The sequence below is a fragment of the Ctenopharyngodon idella genome, chromosome 12, assembly GCF_019924925.1.
Source record: "Ctenopharyngodon idella isolate HZGC_01 chromosome 12, HZGC01, whole genome shotgun sequence".
NCBI lineage: Eukaryota > Metazoa > Chordata > Actinopteri > Cypriniformes > Xenocyprididae > Ctenopharyngodon > Ctenopharyngodon idella.
The window spans coordinates 4,788,926-4,806,579 of record NC_067231.1 but is presented as its reverse complement, the minus strand read 5'-3'; the positions used below and the strand labels follow the sequence as shown (position 1 = coordinate 4,806,579).

Here is a 17,654-nt window from a genome sequence, read left to right as displayed (position 1 = left end):
CCCCCGTCCCAACTATTTTGAGACCTGTAGCAGGCATCAAATTTGAAATGAGCTCATTTTGTTCATAAAATTGTAAAATTTCAGTTTAAACATTTATGTTATCTATGTTCTACTGTGAATAAAATATTGGCACATGTGATTTGAAAGTCTTTTAGTTTTCATTTTATTCAAATTTAAAAAAACGTCCCAACATTTCTGGAATTCGGGTTGTATTACTATTGCATAATAATGTTCTACAATTATAATGGATACTTTTCACAGATGATGATGATGTGTTTCCACAGTTATAAACATCACAAATCTAGTAAAGTTTTTAATATTTTCATTTTTAAAAATTTTTATATACATTTATAATATGATACTTCGTATTATATTACCTTGGCAGTTAATTATAAAACATGAATTAACACTGCAGTGAGGGTGTTTGTAATACAATGGCTGAGGGAGTGACCGCCAATTTTACATCATTCTCTCTTCTGACTGCTGTAATCAATCTCTCAATATTTTTTACCTCTTTTGGAAGGTCACAGAAATGCTATCATGTATTTTTTTTCTTTTGTTATTAGAGCAAATGGGAATACAAACATTTTTTGTCGTCTCCTCTTCACCGCTATAGAAGTTCACTAAACTATGACGACTTCCATGTCTGAGAACCCTGGAAATACAATATTTGCAATATACAATATTTAATTGGTGCAGATTCCCAAAAACAACAGTAGGAATCAAAAGTAGACTGAAACCACATCTAAATGGACTAAAATGAGATCTGAGCCCACTTGTAAAGCACTAGTTCGCTTGAAAATGAACATTCTTTCATCATTTCCTCACCCTTATGTCGTTCCAAACCTGTATGACTTTCTTTCTTCTGAGAAACACAAAACAAGATATTTTAAGGAATACATACAATAGAAGTCAATGGTCACCAGAACTGTTTGGTTACTGACATTCTTCAGAATATCTACTTTAGTGTCATACATGTTTAGAATGACACGAGGGTGAGTAAATGATGACCGAATTGTAAGTTGTGTGTGAACTATCCTCTTAAGCTCCCTTTAAACAGCTCAAATGTAAAAACACTAAAATAGTTCATTGTTTCCACTTTCTAGGTGCAAGTGCTGGGAGAACCTCTGGGAGATTTGGGAACTCTGATGATTGACTTTGAATGGCCATTTGCGGTAACCAATGGGAAATGGCTGCTGTATCTCACAGAGATAGTGATCAAAGGAGCGTCGGAGTCACGCTGTGTCCCACCGGGGAAGATTGTCAACCAACTCAACCTCACAGTGAGTCTGAGGAAATAAATACAGCAGCCCACAGTTACTCGTTTTCAATTTCATTCACTCCATTCAGTTTTCATCTCTTCCAGTTGTCAGAGCAAGGTACTAAACGATCTAAAAGAGAGGCGGGATCTGGGTATCCCCATGCAGAAGCTTCTGTTACTGTCCTGGCTCCTCGTAAAGTGTCCCATTTGCTGGTGAGGCAGACGTTTGCTCTCTGAGGAGTGATTTTCATGGTGCCCCAACAGTTATTTCATCATCCGAATGTCTTTTATGTCTGTTCAGGCATGTTCAAAGCAGACGGCCCACTGTGTGACCTTCTCCTGCCCGCTGCACAACATGTCGACTCAGGCGGAGATCAAAGTCAGGTCACGTGTGTGGAACGGCACCTTGCTAGAGGTATGTACAGTAGCTGTTCATCAAGTATTCTTTGTCATGGTGCTCACTAAATGGCTGTTGGCATCTCTGTTGTTTTCTCGCAGGATTACGCCAATGCCTTACGAGTGGAGGTAAAGGGGCAGGCCACGTTGAGACTGCAGACAGACAAACCGGCCATCAAAATGGACAACCAGACCAGAGAGGTCAGAGCTGTTCACATTAGAGTTAACCCAATAATGATTTATTTACTCATCCTCAAGACGTTTCATAGTTCAGAATCTCCACAGACTGTCAAGCTCCAAAGCAAGAACTATAAAAGCACCATTAAAGTAGTCTAGAACGGGTGCTTTCAAACTGGGATCCGGAGACCCCTAAGGGGCCGCATGGGAGTGACAGGGGTCAGTGGGAAAGTCAGTGGGAAAGTGAGTGGGAAGGTGGGAAAGTGGGGGCATCTAAAAGATTGAAAATGTCTACTATCTGGACGACTCATGCGCTGTCTTATGAAACATCTTGAAATATAGTGTACAAGTTATATTGACTAAAGTTTAAAAGACTGCTTCGCTGATTTTTAAACCGCTTTATATTGTTACAATGTTGGGAGTATATGCAAATAAACCATGTTTACTTGTTCTCCGTGTTACCTGGACCAAGAAATTCATGTTTATTTGTCAGCAAAGGTCCACCAGATGACACAAAACACAAAACTTTTGACGGCTCAAGGGCTTTTGTGAAAACTACAGATTATACTTCCGCATTTTTGTATCCCCGCCCACGGACAGTCGGATCAACAGAGGGTTATTAACAGAAAAGTTATTGTAAGGGTAGGTTTATCACTGAAAATTGTACTATGTCTACTCTTTAAACAACATTATGGTAAAAATGGAACAATATGGCAACAGCTTTCTTACCTGTACATGACTGTGTTTTGCTTCGGGAAGTTGGGCGGAACTGAGAGAACTGCCGTTTCTTTCAGTTTTTCCCCTCCGTTTGGCCTCAAACACTGTGTTCGTGGTCAGTTTGAAATGTTAACTAGGAGGTTTTTCAGATTTTCCATCGCAGTATTTTCTCCATATTTACGATTGGACTAGATCCCGAAAGTAACTCCCTGCTGCTAAATGTTTTACTCTTTGAATTCTTGCACCCAGGAACAACACAAATCAACATCATTATGACTAAAAGTTTGCTAAGAAGTATTTCCTACTAAAGCAAGGTGGTATTTGACTTGGGTAAGCATATCCATAGCAGACTGATGGGAGTGGCCTTGGACGGCAACATGTCCAGTGCATTATGGGTGTTTAAGTTTTCCTACCTATTTGGCAAAAGGGAAGACAACTGCCTTTTTTCTTTGTTTTCTCTAGTCAGGTAGCATCGATTTAAATTTTTTTCCCTACTAGTTTTAGGAAATTTTGCCAGCGGTGAACTGCCCCTTTAATATTCAGTAATAAATAATATGAATATTATTGATTTGACTGCACTGACATTATCGGATGAGAACATAACTTGAACTGAGTTGAGCTGGATAATGACACTATTGTCTTCTGTAGAGCTGCCTTTGAAGTAGTTTCATATTCTTTTCAACAGCTATTGGACTGAACTGAATCAACAGTGAACTAAATTGAGCTGGATAATGACGCTATTGTCTTCTGTAGAGCTGCTTTACTTCCTGGTTATTACCACGAAGCTGCCTGGAAACAAAGCATATTGTATAAAGCACTATATAAATAAATGTGACTACTGTTTCTGAAACAGTTTTGAGAGCAAATAACATTTAATGTTACTAATGTCCAGCTGCACAAGTGCCACCATATTTGATAAGAGAGCTGCAGCAACAAGAAAGATTTTTAGTAAATAATGACATAAATTGGTCTGTTCCTCGCACAAAACTATTGTATGAGTTCGGAAAACTTGGAATATAGTCATATGGACTACTTTTATTGTGCTTTTTGTGTATATTCCATTGGTTTGGAATGACATGAGGGTGAATACATGATGACAGATTGTTAAAGTTTGGATGACCTGATCCTTTAAAATATTCAGTCCTAATGACATGGCTGAAAGCTCATCTATTTTGAATGTCCCTTTGTCTCTGTAGTTTTCAGTAAACATTGACCCGGTGCTGGGAGAGGAGTTGCCGTATGAAGTTCCTCTCTGGATCATCATTGTTGCAGCGGTTGCAGGGATACTGTTATTAGGCATCATCAGTCTCATTCTGTGGAAGGTATTTGTGCTCTTATATTTGGTCTACATTCCCTCAAAATCAAGGAATGTCAAAACTTTATTTTTTTCTCATCATTTAGAATTATCTGAAATCCAGGTCACAACTGGGCTGGGAAGTATTATGTTATATACTCATGAGATGGTAGAAATGTGATACAGACTAGACAGAATTTAAATGATCAGTCACAGGTGTGTGCTATTTTATGATGGCATTGAATATGGCTCATCTGATTCATCTGAGTTGAAGTCAGTGATGGGGGTAACGCAGGTAATGAGTAAAGTAATGGATTACTTTTAAATATACAACAAACTTTCTGAGTTACTTTTTCAACTAAGTATTGCAAGTTACTTTGTTTTCCCATTTATTGACGGACACCTCTCTTGCCTCCATGTTGAGAGAATTTCCCAAACTTTTGAACAATAGTGTATACCATTACATAAAATTACTCTTACCATGAAATTAGATTTTGGTCATCCCATCCGCTTTTAGGCACATTTAAAACATTTATTTATAAACCATAACTTAACCAGGGACAGTTAATAGACTCATATGACAGGACAGATTTAAACCACATGCTTGCAGTCCATGAAATTCAATTTTACAGCACACCCTTGATGTGAAATGTCACCGCATCTTGTTATTTAAATTAGTAATGAATGTCCCGCCTTGGGCTCCGCCCCTCCTCCACAGTGCGGTTTCTTCCGACGGGCCAGCAGGAGGGAGATGTATGAGGCCAAATCCCAGAAAGCAGAAATAAAGATCCAGCCCTCTGAGACAGAGAGGCTGACGGAGGAATACTGAGCCTGCGGGGGCCCGTGGGCCGCTATGGCAGCACCATTAGGGTCCTTCGGTAAAGCAGAGCCATGATCTCTCCCTAGTTAACATACGCTTTTTCTGACTTTTCACTTTGCAAGCCTGTTACTCACCTCCTAATTCCGTAATCCCTTCATTGCCAGAGTCAAATAACAATCTCTTCTTTTCTTATTCTGTCTATCTTGCTCAGTAACCTAACCCTTAATATTAAGTAAAATGGAGCTCAAATGGGAATCTCAATGCAATTTTTTTTACATTTTACATTTCATTACATTCTTTTGTCGACTGTAATTTCTAGGGCTGGGTATTGACACAATTTTCACAATTCGATTCGATTTCTGTTCACATGCTTGCGATTCGATTCGATTACGATTTTGATTCGATTCGATATTGATTATTTTGGATGTATTATATCAGTTACAGTACATTTCAAATTTCTAGAGGAAAAAAATCTCTCAACTAATGCTGTAAACTACACATGGTAGTCAGTTGGTACTACTTTACTATAATACTGAAGGTTAAAATTAACTTATTTATATACAAACACTTAAATTACACTCAATTATGTTTTTTTATAATAAATAAAGTTTAGAATTACATAATTATATTCTACTCTAATTTGTTTTTTTTGTTTTGTTTTTTTAAATTGTGGCTGTCATAACTGATTTATTCAAACATGCGTTAAATATTGAAGAACATTATAATGAATGTGTAACGGTTCACTTCAAAAGAGTTCACTTTTCTACCTGACTAATGAGTTTATGGTCACTGAATATGTTTTTCTGAGGTAAATGTGACGGTACGTGACATTGTTTACTGTTTTATTGACGTCTTTCCGAGTTTGAAACACTTATTGAGCTATTACACAAGACATGATACGGATTTCGGTAAGTTGTACTGTATATTTTACCATACCTTCAGATGTTTAGTCATGTTTATTTCGCGCTGTAACTGGTATTAAAGCGGAGGAGAGGATGTTCACATGTGCTCAGTGCTGCCGCTTCTCTTTAACTGAGGCGCTAAAGCGATGTCACGTCACATTAAACAGCACCAAAACGGTATTTATTTTTTGATTCTCATAATAAGATGGACGTCATTTGAAATCTGAGACTTTGCTTCATATCAAAAGTAACAAAGCACAAAGATTATTGGGATTTATGGGAGGCGCGCTACATGTTCTGTTCATTCATCAACTGAAAACAGACTAGACTAATCGATTCTTGGGATTTAAGAATCGATATCGGTTCGTAAAAATGAGAATCGATTAAAATCGAGAAATCGATATTGTTTACCCAGCCCTAGTAATTTCAACTACTTAATAATGCACTCTAGTGCCTGCCCAATGTTTCAGTGGCTTTGGTTCCAGAAGTATTTTTTCCATTCTCTGATTGGTGGAATTTTCTGTACAGCATGATGGGTAATGTAGTTTTTCACCACAAATTCTGCTGTTAAACACTATTATTTTAAAAATAAGTTAATAATGTGGGCTGACGGCTTCAACAGAAGCAAATACCATAATTAACAACCTCGCAGCTCACAGTATGTCTGTCTTTAAAGGTTTATAAGTTATCCTTAAAAATCAGTTTCTCTATGAAGAAAATTAAAGGAGTTTTTACTTCTGGAACCCGACTGTTGCGTTCTATTGAATCATAAATATTTTGTTTTTTCTATGATCTTTAATATGTGTTACTTGTTCACTTAAAGAAATAATTCATCCCAAAACTAATATTTTGTCATCATTTACTCACCCTCGTCATTCGGACCACATATTATTTATTTTCTTCTGTGAAACACAAAATGAGATGCACAATTTCCAAGTAGCTATTTTTTTTTTTTTATCAAGGAAAGTGGATTCAGATTTTTACTGCAAAAGCTCCAAAAATGGCAAAAAGCTTCATAAAAGTATAATAAATATGACAAATATAATTTGTGCTTACATTTAATTAAAATTTGATGCCAGACAACTTTTCTTGTGTCACATGAACAAATATAGCACAGCAAAATTTGCAATGACAATGCAAATGAGAAACGAAGCTGTGAAAATAGGTTTTTCAGTGATTAACAGTTTAAATTTTGGTCTGTTTCTCACAAATTTATCAAATGACTTCAGAAGATCTGAAATATAGTACACAGGTCATGTGAACTATTGCTTTTGTGAAGCTTTTTCAGAGCTTTGCTGCATAAATCAGTCTACTTTCATATGGAAAACACCTCAAGAAAATAATGCAGGGTTGGAATGAGGGTGAGTAAATGATCAAATTTAAATTTGGGGGTAAATTATTCCTATTAAAGTTTTATTAAGAAGCATATCCGTCACTCTTACCTGAAATGTTTCTTTCATTCTCTGTCTGTCTTGAGCAGTGTGGTTTCTTCAAGAGGGCTGTTTACTACAGGATAATGCCAAAGTACCACGGTGTGAAAGTATGCAAAGAAGAACGCTATAAGTGTAACTTGGCCTTTCAGCCCGAGCAAGAACTGAGCAAGAAACTCTGGGTCACCAACTGGACAGAAATGCATGAATATTACTACTGACCTCTTCACCTCTCTCTGTCCAGAGCCAGGGGAGCGTGATGATTGGAGGATGTCTTTTATTAACCCCGGATAACTCAACGAACACTGGACACTGGCGTTTGAAGCCATCATTCATACGCAGTGAGCTATTGAGAACATGTTTTGAAATGTCTGTTGGTCTGTGTGCAATATCATGTTTTGTAGACCATTAAACCACTTTCAGCAAAGCCAGATTGTCTGGGACACCTAGTAATAATTAATTGATTTATTTGATTATTTTGATTATCTTCATGAACATGTAAATATGTTTTGGTTTCAAGCATGTGCTTTATTGCATTATAATAGGTTTTTAATGTAATCAAGGTGATATACTAACTTTCCCCCTTATGTTGAGGTCAGAAGGTGTCTGCTATAGTTTACCTGCCAAAGCAGTGGGTCATTTTTACTCATTGACATTTTCCATCATGCTATAACTGATCTGAGATCAGTTCTCATCAAACAACACTGTGGAAATAGACTATTTCCAGTTCTGCTGCATTTTGTTTAGATGCTCATTTTGCAACACTGTGTAAGTTTAAGAACTGCTCCATTTTTCCCCAGCTACTTACTCCCATGGAGGAAGACTCTTAAAAATATAGGTTCTTTATTGGCATCAGTGGTTCCATGAAGAACCTTTAACATCCACTGAACCTCTCCAATGCACAAAAGGTTCTTTAGAGTGGAAAAAGGTTCTTCAGATTATTAAAAGGTTCTTCACGTGAAGAAAAAAATGGTTCATTTAAGAACTTTTGACTGAAAAGTTCTTTGGGGAACCAAAAATGGTTCTTCTATGGCATCGCTATGTAAACCTCCTTTTGGAACCTTTATTTTTAAGAGTGAAGACTACAATGTCTAAGACCCCGTTTGCACTAGTAAAAACAATGCTCGTCTACACTGTCGTTTCCACAGTGTTTCAGAAACAGTCTCTGTCTACAATACATGACCGAAAACGCATGTCGCATGACTGTTCATGCACACTGGGCATGTGCATACAAGTGTAAACAGTTGCCTCTTGCGCAAGTAGGTAGCTGCAGTATTAAAAAATGATTGACTGCACAATGGCTGCTAAAAATGACAACAAAGCCAGCAAAGATTGCAGTTCAGTCTCCATGTTATTGTTTACATGGTTGTCAAGGATACGCAGAGCGAACGTGGGCAGCCACGCTATCATTTTCAAAAGTCTCAGTTTTCAGTTTACACTGAAACACAACCCCGGTGTTCTCAAACTAAAATGGGTTTTCAAAAAGTCTCCATTTTTGAGGGTCGAAAACGCTGGAGTAGTGTAAACGACAGGATTAACCATAGCAAAAGTTATACGTTTTAAAACGAAAACGCACTAGTGTAAACGGGGCCTAAGTGTGTAAAATGTTTGCCCAAATTATCATGTTCCTATCATCATTAGTTGGGTGAATCTCAAATGAAAAAAGAAAAGAAAAAACAATATATTTCAGTCATGATAACTCTCAGAGTGAATTATTTGCATTTATTTGCATGGGACATGGAATGTAAATATGCTTGATTTTGGCAGACGAGATCTGCGACTACAAATACAAGAATATGTTCGGCTTAGTTAAAATAATATACATAAAGGACATGCTGCTGTAAGAATATATTGAAGCAGATTTCTACAAGTGGTGCTGGGGAGGAAGAGGGGTAAACAGAAGTTTTCATAATCGCGCAGCAGGGCGATCGCAGGCTAGGGTATGAAATATATGGTTATGTGGATGAAGATGTACAACTGGTTGGCTAATGCCACAGCATTAGAGGAACCAATCAGCGCTTGAGTTTCATGACTGAAATATTTATATATATATATATATATATATATATATAATTTAGGATATTTTGTTTTTGCATTGTGATTCAGTTTTAATGACAATTACAGTAAGCACAATTAAATTCTCATTACTGCAATGCGAAAAACATATTCGCATCATATGAGCAAAAATCAAAGCTGACATGTAATTAGTCAATAAAATATACAGTCCTGCCCCAAAGTCCACTTATTGGTTGAGCCAATGTTTATTTTTCTGTTGATTTTGTGGTGTAATATGAGTAAAATTGTTGTCAGCTTTTGTTTATTCATTTAGTTTAATGTCTTTTTGTTTAAGATTATCTTTGTCTCTGCTGTGTCAATTTGTATTGTGTTGACCCTTTTTTGCAGAGGAACAACTTCAAGAGAACTACTGTCATGTTGGTGCGATTCATTTTACAAGTGAAGAATGTAGATTTTATGCTTGAACAAATGTTATAATTTCTATAAAACAATGTACACCCAAGCCACATGGATTGGAGGTTTCATTTCAAAAACAGCTCAGATAAGTCCAATTTCAAATATGAGTATATATTGTATCAGATGGTATAAGATTGCTTTTATGGTGATATGGAGCAAGTTTCGTATTTTAGTGGAATTTGCTATAATCAAATGGTGGGTTAGAGTGAAAAAAAAAGTCTAAAAAGAGTGGGTTAGAGTGTCAGAGAGAAGCCTATATTGGTTGGCTTGTTTAGTTGTTATTATAGGTATAGAGTTGGATACTAGAGCAAATTGGGTAAACCACTGGACTTCATTACAGTCTGAGCAAATAAAATGACACAGACTGCTTGTATACCTCAGACCTGGGTTGAGGGATGAGAAAATATACTGTATGTTCACAGAAAAAAAGGCTTTTTTATACTGTACTGATATTAAAATATTTTTTAAAACTGAAGGTTGCTGTTTTAATGAAAATGTTCCTGCGCTCAGACAATAAACAAAGCCAGAATGTCTGTATAATCTTTATATTCTATAAAGGTTTACCAGTAGAATCAATCAAAAAATGCACACAGTTAAGACTATACAAATAATTGAAAACAGCAGTCAAACATTGACATTTTTTTTACAAATAAATTACAAGTCACTTTTCATTGCATAGTCAAACAAATTTGACCAAAAATAATAAATATACATTACATTCAAAAAGAGGTGAATCTTGTCAAAAAGTAATGACTGCATGGTAAGAATAGAATTATTTTCTTTTTGAAGAATTTTACTTAAGCTCCATCTGAGACATTGATTTGTCCTGTAAGCGTTTAGTCTTCCTGTATCTGTAGACTAAGAAGACGATGCCGAGCAGGAAGACGATGCTCAGAACCAGCAGTATCCATTGACCCGCTGCAGCGCCTGTCTCATCCACACTCAATCCCAGGAAGTTGACTGCTTTCGGCTTCTCTTCCAACACGGAAGTGACTGAAACAAACAGGTAAGAAGTGTGGGAGCATTTTGTTAGTGACATGGTAGTGACATTGTTTACATTTTGGAGAAAAGTTGGATAAACCTTGGGACTTGCAAACACATGAAAATAGCTAGTAGTCGAGTAACACCTAATTAAGAAAGATAAAAGGAAATTGATTGTTTCTGGATTAAAATTCGCAAATACTACAATAAACCTTAAATGATTTTAAAATCAAAGATTTTGAAATCGGTGCTACCTGACTAGAGAAAACAGACAAAAGTGTCTGCAATGGATAGGCTTGACCAGAATCAAATACCGCCTTGCTTTAGTAGGAAATACTTCTTAGCAAACTTTTAGTTATAATGATGTCGACTTTTATTGTTCTGGTTTGCAAGAATTCAAATAGTAAACATTTAGTGGGAGTGAGTTATTTTCGGTTTCCAGTCAAGGATCCAGCGCATTGCAGGCAGTGCCTAAAGGAAAAGAATCTAAAAAAAACTACATTAACTATTTAATATAAAAAATATAAAAAAAAATGGTAACACTTTATTTTAGGGTCTTTTAACTAGTTGCTTATTAGCATGCATATTAATAGAATATTGGCTATTTATTATTACTTATTAAACACATATTAATGCCTTATTCTGCATGACCTTATCCTACATTCTTAATCCTACCCAATACCTAAACTTAACAACTACCTTACTAACTATTAATAAGCAGTAAATTAGGAGTTTATTGAGGGAAAAGTCGTAGTTAATAGTTTATGTGTGTTCCCTATACTAAAGTGTTACCAAAATAATATTATATATAATACAAATTGTACTTGTACAGTACAAAGTTAATTGAAAATTGGATCCTTATAAAAAGCTTATGAAAGACAGATTTTTATGTATTCTATAAATGTATTATAGAAAGGAAGTTAAAAGATCTGGGTAGGGGACTAGTCCAAAATAGAGAAATTTTGGCAAAATTTCACTTTTTAGCACTCAGAAATATTTACAATATTTAAATGGAGTGAAAAAGCACAATAAAAACACAATCAAAAATATTATAACTACTGAAAATTTGAGTTTTTAATACCTTTTTATAATTACAATCAGAAAAGAAAGTTTCTCTATTAGAACAATCACCTAATCCACTGCTTTAAAATTGTGTTGGAGCTTGGAAAGTTGTTGCTGGGATTGGCTAACTAACATCTGATGATCAAGAAATAAGTACAATTTTATTCTGTTCCAATTCATTTGACTGAACTTCGTTCCAGTTTCCCAGCAAAAGCATGTTTATTTTTCAGTGGTAAACCAACATTTGGATGTCGATTCATGCTTACTTTTGTACGGTGTCCAGTCATACTCCGGCCATCCCAGGACATCACCGTTCTTTTCGTTCTCCGCCTGCAGCCACTCGGTGAGCGGTTGGAAATACTCCATCAGAGGCTGGACAGACATTTTGGGCTGGCCAGTAATCAGAGTCATGGCTTCAGGCCATGGTTTACTGAAGCCCATCTTCATCACATCCCTGAGAAAAGAGTAGAGAGCTTTAATTCACAGGCAAACATGTTGAAAATCTATCAAATTTCATTACTTCATTACTTTCAGTGCTTGTAAAAACTGGAAAATCACTCAGTGATTTACTGACCCCAGGAGTTTCCCTGCTTCTTTGGACTGGTAGATATCACAGTTGTGGAGCGGTGCTGGCTGACCGGCGGCTTCACACAGGGCCTTGTGGAACTGGAACTGATTACAAAACTCACAAAGTACCTATTGGAGCCAAACCAATAAACAGTCAATCCAAAGGCTTACGTGTTGTGTAACATGATAGATGCCAGATTTTTTCACATTGGTGATTTATTTTATTATCTACCTGACATAGGGCACATTAGCTGGGATGTGGAACTTTGCACCAGGGTCGAAGTCCTCCTCAGTGCGTGGTACAGGTGGACACAGTCCCTGGTACTTCATTCTGTTACAATAAAATACACAAATTCAGCTCTGGTATAAACTTTACACATTGCACAATTTACATGTTAATATAACTGCTAGCAAAGAACAATAACAACTAGGGGTATAACGATGTTTAAAAAAACTAAAGTGTATTTTTTTGTTGTGGATGTCCCAATTGAGACAGGATTTGCAATTTTCACACAGTTAAATAAAATGTTCCTGTTATATTTTGGTTGCATTTGTGAGTTAATAAAAATGTAACTGGTTGTGTAAAATAAGCAAATAATATCGTAACATGGATATACCGATCGCATGTCCGTGAATCTAATGAAATTGTAATCGTATTGCAGCATGTTTTGAGTTATAGGCATATATCATATCGCTGGCTAAGATGTCAGATCGTATCAACAAGTATGTCTAATCAATTGAAATTGAAATTTTTTTGAATGGAGTAATTTATTAAAATCAATAAACAATAAACAATTTTTTTTAATAGTGATTTAATACAAATTTGGTTAAACTGAACTTTTATTTTGGCAGGTTGTAGTGAACACCTTTGAGTTTCTGTGTGTATCTGACAATATGTATAATTTCAAAGGCTGCGCCCTCCGAAAGATGCTGTCATGATCATGTCTTGTTTAGGGGCCGTTTACACAACTAAAAACATAAAACTTTGTATGTATTTTGGGCGTTCATTTACACGACAGTGGCGTTTTGGGGGCCTGAAAATGCAAACTTTTGGGTTTCAAAGTGCAAGTTTTTTAAAAATGCTATACCATTATCGTCTCCTTGTAAACTACAAAAATGCGATTTGTGAAACGGTGACGTTATGTACATGCATATTATGTGTTCAGTCTATAGACGCAGTAGTTTTTCTTTACAAAGTGACATCGCCAACTACTGGCTTGGCATGAATAATACAGCGTTTTTAATCGTTTTCGATTCTGATCTGTGTGAACGGGGATCGTTTTGACAACATTGTCATCTGTACGCGAAAAATGCAAAGGAAAAACATTTCCATTTTTAGTACATCGTTATCGTGTAAACGCACCTTTAGGGTTCACACAGAATGCATCTTTGCGTCAAAAAAACGACTGGAACTACTTTGGAACTGACATTGATGAGCAGCGCTGAGTGTAAAAATTAAAATTCTTTAAAAAAAAAAATTCTTTTAAAAAAATTTCTTTAAAAATGCGGCACTCGTGTGTAAGGCGCTTCAAAAGACGCGAGACGCGAGCGTAACGGTCATGCACGTCAGTCTAGCGCGTGTTTACATAGAAAAACAATGGAAAAGTAGCGCATTGGAATGGAAAAACTTAGTTTCATTATCTTGTTCTGTTTAGTTACTTTGTCACTGTTTTTGTTTGTTACCATGGTTTCTAATTAGTTTCGCCCCTGTTACGTTAATTATCATCCTTGTGTTTATAAGCTTCCAGTTATTCCTCATGGGCCATAAAATATTGTAATTTCTGTCTTTTAAACATAATGGTTACTTTTCTGATCTAATCAAAAAGTTAATTTGTTCTTGTCCTCATATAGTGAGACGACAGATGCTGAAACACCATGAGCATCATGCATGCTTGAGTACGTGTAGTAGACCAAACTGCGTTGCTCATTCACACAGAGATACGCAGAACATGCAGACTTCCTATTTAAATAGTCTTTTTGCAGTTTAATATTCACAGACACTAGTCTATATTTTGATTACAGCCATACATTTGATTTATTCATCTAAATTTGCAAAATTCCGTGAGATTCCGTATTGTACAGTTAATTCCATTTTTATGACTGCATTTCGCAACACTGAAACCATAGGGCTCTACTACCCCTTTAACAGCGTGGATTAGTAGAAGAATGGTCACCTCAGGTTCCACCACTCTTTGTTGTACTCTGAGCTTGAGGTCCTTCCATCAAATACTTTCCACCTCCACTGGTCCATCAGGTAGCCGAAAGGGAGGAAGGCAATCTTATCCAAGGCAATGCTCATCAGGAAGTTGATGGTGCTCTCTACATACCAGTAAAAAACCACTTAGAGTTTGGATTGGCATTTAACGTGTGTGTTTTGTTGCAAGATTCATTGCGGATGTACCTTTATTTTCCTCCACCTTGTCCAGCAGGCCAATGCTCTGAAGATGTTTAGGTGTGGAGACTGACAGGGCCAATACGTCACCGATGGCCTCGTGGAATCCAGGGTTGGCACCGTCACGGAAAGAGATGGGTTGATCCTTGTACTGCAGGAAGTACTGAACATGGCCCATCTCATGGTGCACAGTGATGAGGTCATCCATGGTGACCACTGTGCACTGTTTGATCCTAGAGATGGGGGAAAAGGTTCACAGTGAGGTTCACAAGATAACAGAAGGAAAGGCTAGAAAGTTGTTATTTCAGATGTCATTTCAGCTCTAACATCCCTTATCAAATGAACAAGAGGAGTAGGTGAAATTCTGGTTTGTTTGGCCCAGCAGACATCTTAGGACACTTCATGAAATACAGGCTCTGTCTAAAAACTATCAAGATTCATTGTTGTTTACTGCCTATTGGCAATGATCAAGACAAAATCAAACACTCTACTGTACATAGAAACTTTATAGATCATACAAATAACGCTCCACATCTGAAGTGCATGAGAGACTTAAAGGAACACTCCACTATTTTTGAAAATAGGCTCATTTTCCAACTCCCCTAGAGTCAAACAGTTGAGTTTTACCGTTTTCGAATCCATTCAGCCGTCTCCGGGTCTGGCGGTACCACTTTTAGCATAGCTTAGCATAGATCATTGAATCTGATTGGACCGTTAGCATCTCGCTCAAAAATGACCAAAGAGTTTCGTTATTTTTCCTATTTAAAACTTGACTCTTCTGTAGTTACATCATGTACTAAGACCGACGGAAAATGAAAAGTTGCGATTTTCTAGGCCAATATGGCTAGGAACTATACTCTCATTCCGGCGTAATAATCAAGGAACTTTGCTGCCGTACCATGGGTGCAGCAGGCGCAATGATATTACGCAGCGCCTGAAAATAGTCCCCAGCTAACTCTCCAACTACACAAACTTAGTGGGACTATTTTCAGGCGCTGCGTAATATCATTGCGCCTGCTGCAATTTGGATGTTTTGCAATTTGGAGTGAATTTTTGGATGTTTTTGGACCAAACTTCACCTCAAAAAATCTTATTGGTTTTTACATGTGGTATCACAGCATTTGTTATTGAATATATCACACCTCTCCTGCCACCATGCCGGAGTATGACCGTCTTGCTGTGATATGAAGCACATACCTGAAATCTTTGCGGTTGTAGAAGTCCCAAGCAGAGGCATGGCAGACCACTTCACGGCCATCAGTTGGCTTTTCCAACATGGACTTGTTCCAAAACTCAGGAGGCATGGGCAGAAGACCCAGAGAAGTAAAGAAACGGTCCGATTCCTCAAACATCCGCTTGGGGGTCCAACCCTGAAGAACCAAAGAGCAGTTTACTAGATAGAAACCATAGTTTATATAGATAGAAATCAATGAGTGCAATTTGTGTCCTTCATTTGTCATTGCACAGTACTGTATAAAGTCTTTACCAAAAGATTCTTAACCAAAAAAAGTTTCAAGAAGGTTGTCTTTTGCTTTAGGAAATATTAGTTTAAATTCCCAAATATTTATTTTCACTGTCTGAATTTCAATAATCCAATGACATTTTGTATGCACAAAGAGGCATAAAATATATCTGTCTTACCTATTTGCACTCCATGTAAACAAGATGCTATTTGTTACTATTTACACTTGGTGCAAACAGTATCTACCACTATTTGCACTCAGTGTAAACAGCATCTAACTTCTTACAGTACATGTAATAAGCCGCTGCTTTCAGAGAATGACACACATGGAACTTTTTCCAAGAGTTCAGACTGTGTGATCTGGGAATAGATTAAAGAATGTGTTTTCAGTTTTGATCTTACTTGGGCAATCATGGCTGGGGTGGCATCCACTTGTGTGGCACCAGGGTATGGAATGACAAGGTCCATGATACCAGACCATGTTTGGGCCCACATGTTTCCTGACAAAAACCGAGCAGAGAAAAACATTAGCCAAATGAACAACAGGATGTGAGCGATGTATCCCTGACCACTGGCACTGGAGGAAACCAATGGGCTTGGAATTCCAAGTCATTTAATCTCCAGTCATGTGGAACCATTGCATACACACACAAACACAAGTACACACAATTTCCCACACGTGCATACCCAAATGCAGGCGCTAATATGTACACACACAGACACACAAACTCACACAGTCACGCTTGATGATTTTGAATGCACATTAAATCCTGTCGATTCTTTTGGAGTTGCCGCAAACAACTACAGAATATCAATGTAAACCATCAAGAAAAAAGAAGGAGATCTGGAAAGTACTTTTTAGCAGAAACAGTGTTGATTTCAGCAAGTTACTGAATCCGTATCTAGTTTTCTGTGTTTAGCCACTTCTGTGAAAGAAAGCTTTGGGTTTAAAGAATTATGTAAGGTTGCAGGACTAGAATTGATTAAAAAATGTCTTTTGAATTGCTGAGTTTGAATTAAAGTAGTAAAGGTAACAAGTATGTACAATTCAGATTTGGTTTTAAAGTTACCAGAAAGCTGCTGTTTTTCAGATAATGAAAGTCAATGCTGACTGCAACTGTCAAGCAAGATATTCTATTCTGTTTTTATATGGATGATGGTGAAACAACAATACACCAAGAATGCTTTAGTATTCTAAATGGAGCCAAAAAATATAAGTAGTTTGACACATTAACAGTTAGTTACTGTATATCAATTAGGATAAATAGGCATTATCAGTCAAAATCAATTATGTTCAAGTTTATGTTTTGTCCAACACAGTCTCGTGGCAGTTTGTGACTATGTTTTGCTGAAATTGGTGGCTAATTCGAATGAATTTGTTCAGTCGCATTTGTATGTTTTTGTACGATCTGCTATGCCCCAGTGATGGTTATGTTTAGAGGTGGACCTTCATGCTTACTTTTTTCATGCTAACTTTTTTTTAAATCATAATCTTGAGCAAAATAAGCAAGTTGACATTCAGTACAATCTATATCTTTCATTTTGAATATATACAACTTTAATTTACATATTTTAGTTTGTCAAAAGCTTTAAAGCGCCATTTTTGAAGAGTGTGCATGTGCGTACGTACTCTAGTACATTAGAAGGAGCCAATAATTGAATCTGGAAATAAAGCAAAATAACTGAGAAAAATGAGAATTAGTCCTCAGATGCCATAGCCA

General features: G+C 36.8%; 2 protein-coding genes across 4 annotated transcripts in view; one reads left to right on the top strand and one right to left on the bottom strand.

Moving 5' to 3' along the window:
- The window catches only part of itga3b (integrin, alpha 3b), a 70,917-nt gene extending 60,973 nt beyond the window's left edge, over window positions 1-9,944 (top strand). For 2 of the 3 annotated variants that reach the window (XM_051914671.1, XM_051914669.1), the window contains exons 20-25: window positions 1,107-1,283; window positions 1,367-1,474; window positions 1,563-1,676; window positions 1,760-1,858; window positions 3,748-3,873; window positions 7,048-9,944. In XM_051914671.1, the coding sequence (XP_051770631.1) occupies window positions 1,107-1,283; window positions 1,367-1,474; window positions 1,563-1,676; window positions 1,760-1,858; window positions 3,748-3,873; window positions 7,048-7,218 (795 nt within the window). In that variant the 3' untranslated portion in view covers window positions 7,219-9,944. Of the gene's footprint in view, window positions 1-1,106; window positions 1,284-1,366; window positions 1,475-1,562; window positions 1,677-1,759; window positions 1,859-3,747; window positions 3,874-4,563; window positions 4,724-7,047 lie in introns of all 3 variants that reach the window. The other variant, XM_051914670.1, reaches the window with a different exon arrangement.
- Window positions 9,945-9,998: 54 nt separating this feature from the next.
- The window catches only part of ace (angiotensin I converting enzyme (peptidyl-dipeptidase A) 1), a 29,029-nt gene continuing 21,373 nt past the window's right edge, over window positions 9,999-17,654 (bottom strand). Inside the window, 9 exon segments of the mRNA XM_051914668.1 lie at window positions 9,999-10,462; window positions 11,779-11,966; window positions 12,087-12,189; window positions 12,192-12,208; window positions 12,312-12,410; window positions 14,254-14,398; window positions 14,481-14,704; window positions 15,669-15,841; window positions 16,336-16,433. Of these exon segments, the coding sequence (XP_051770628.1) occupies window positions 10,263-10,462; window positions 11,779-11,966; window positions 12,087-12,189; window positions 12,192-12,208; window positions 12,312-12,410; window positions 14,254-14,398; window positions 14,481-14,704; window positions 15,669-15,841; window positions 16,336-16,433 (1,247 nt within the window). The 3' untranslated portion in view covers window positions 9,999-10,262.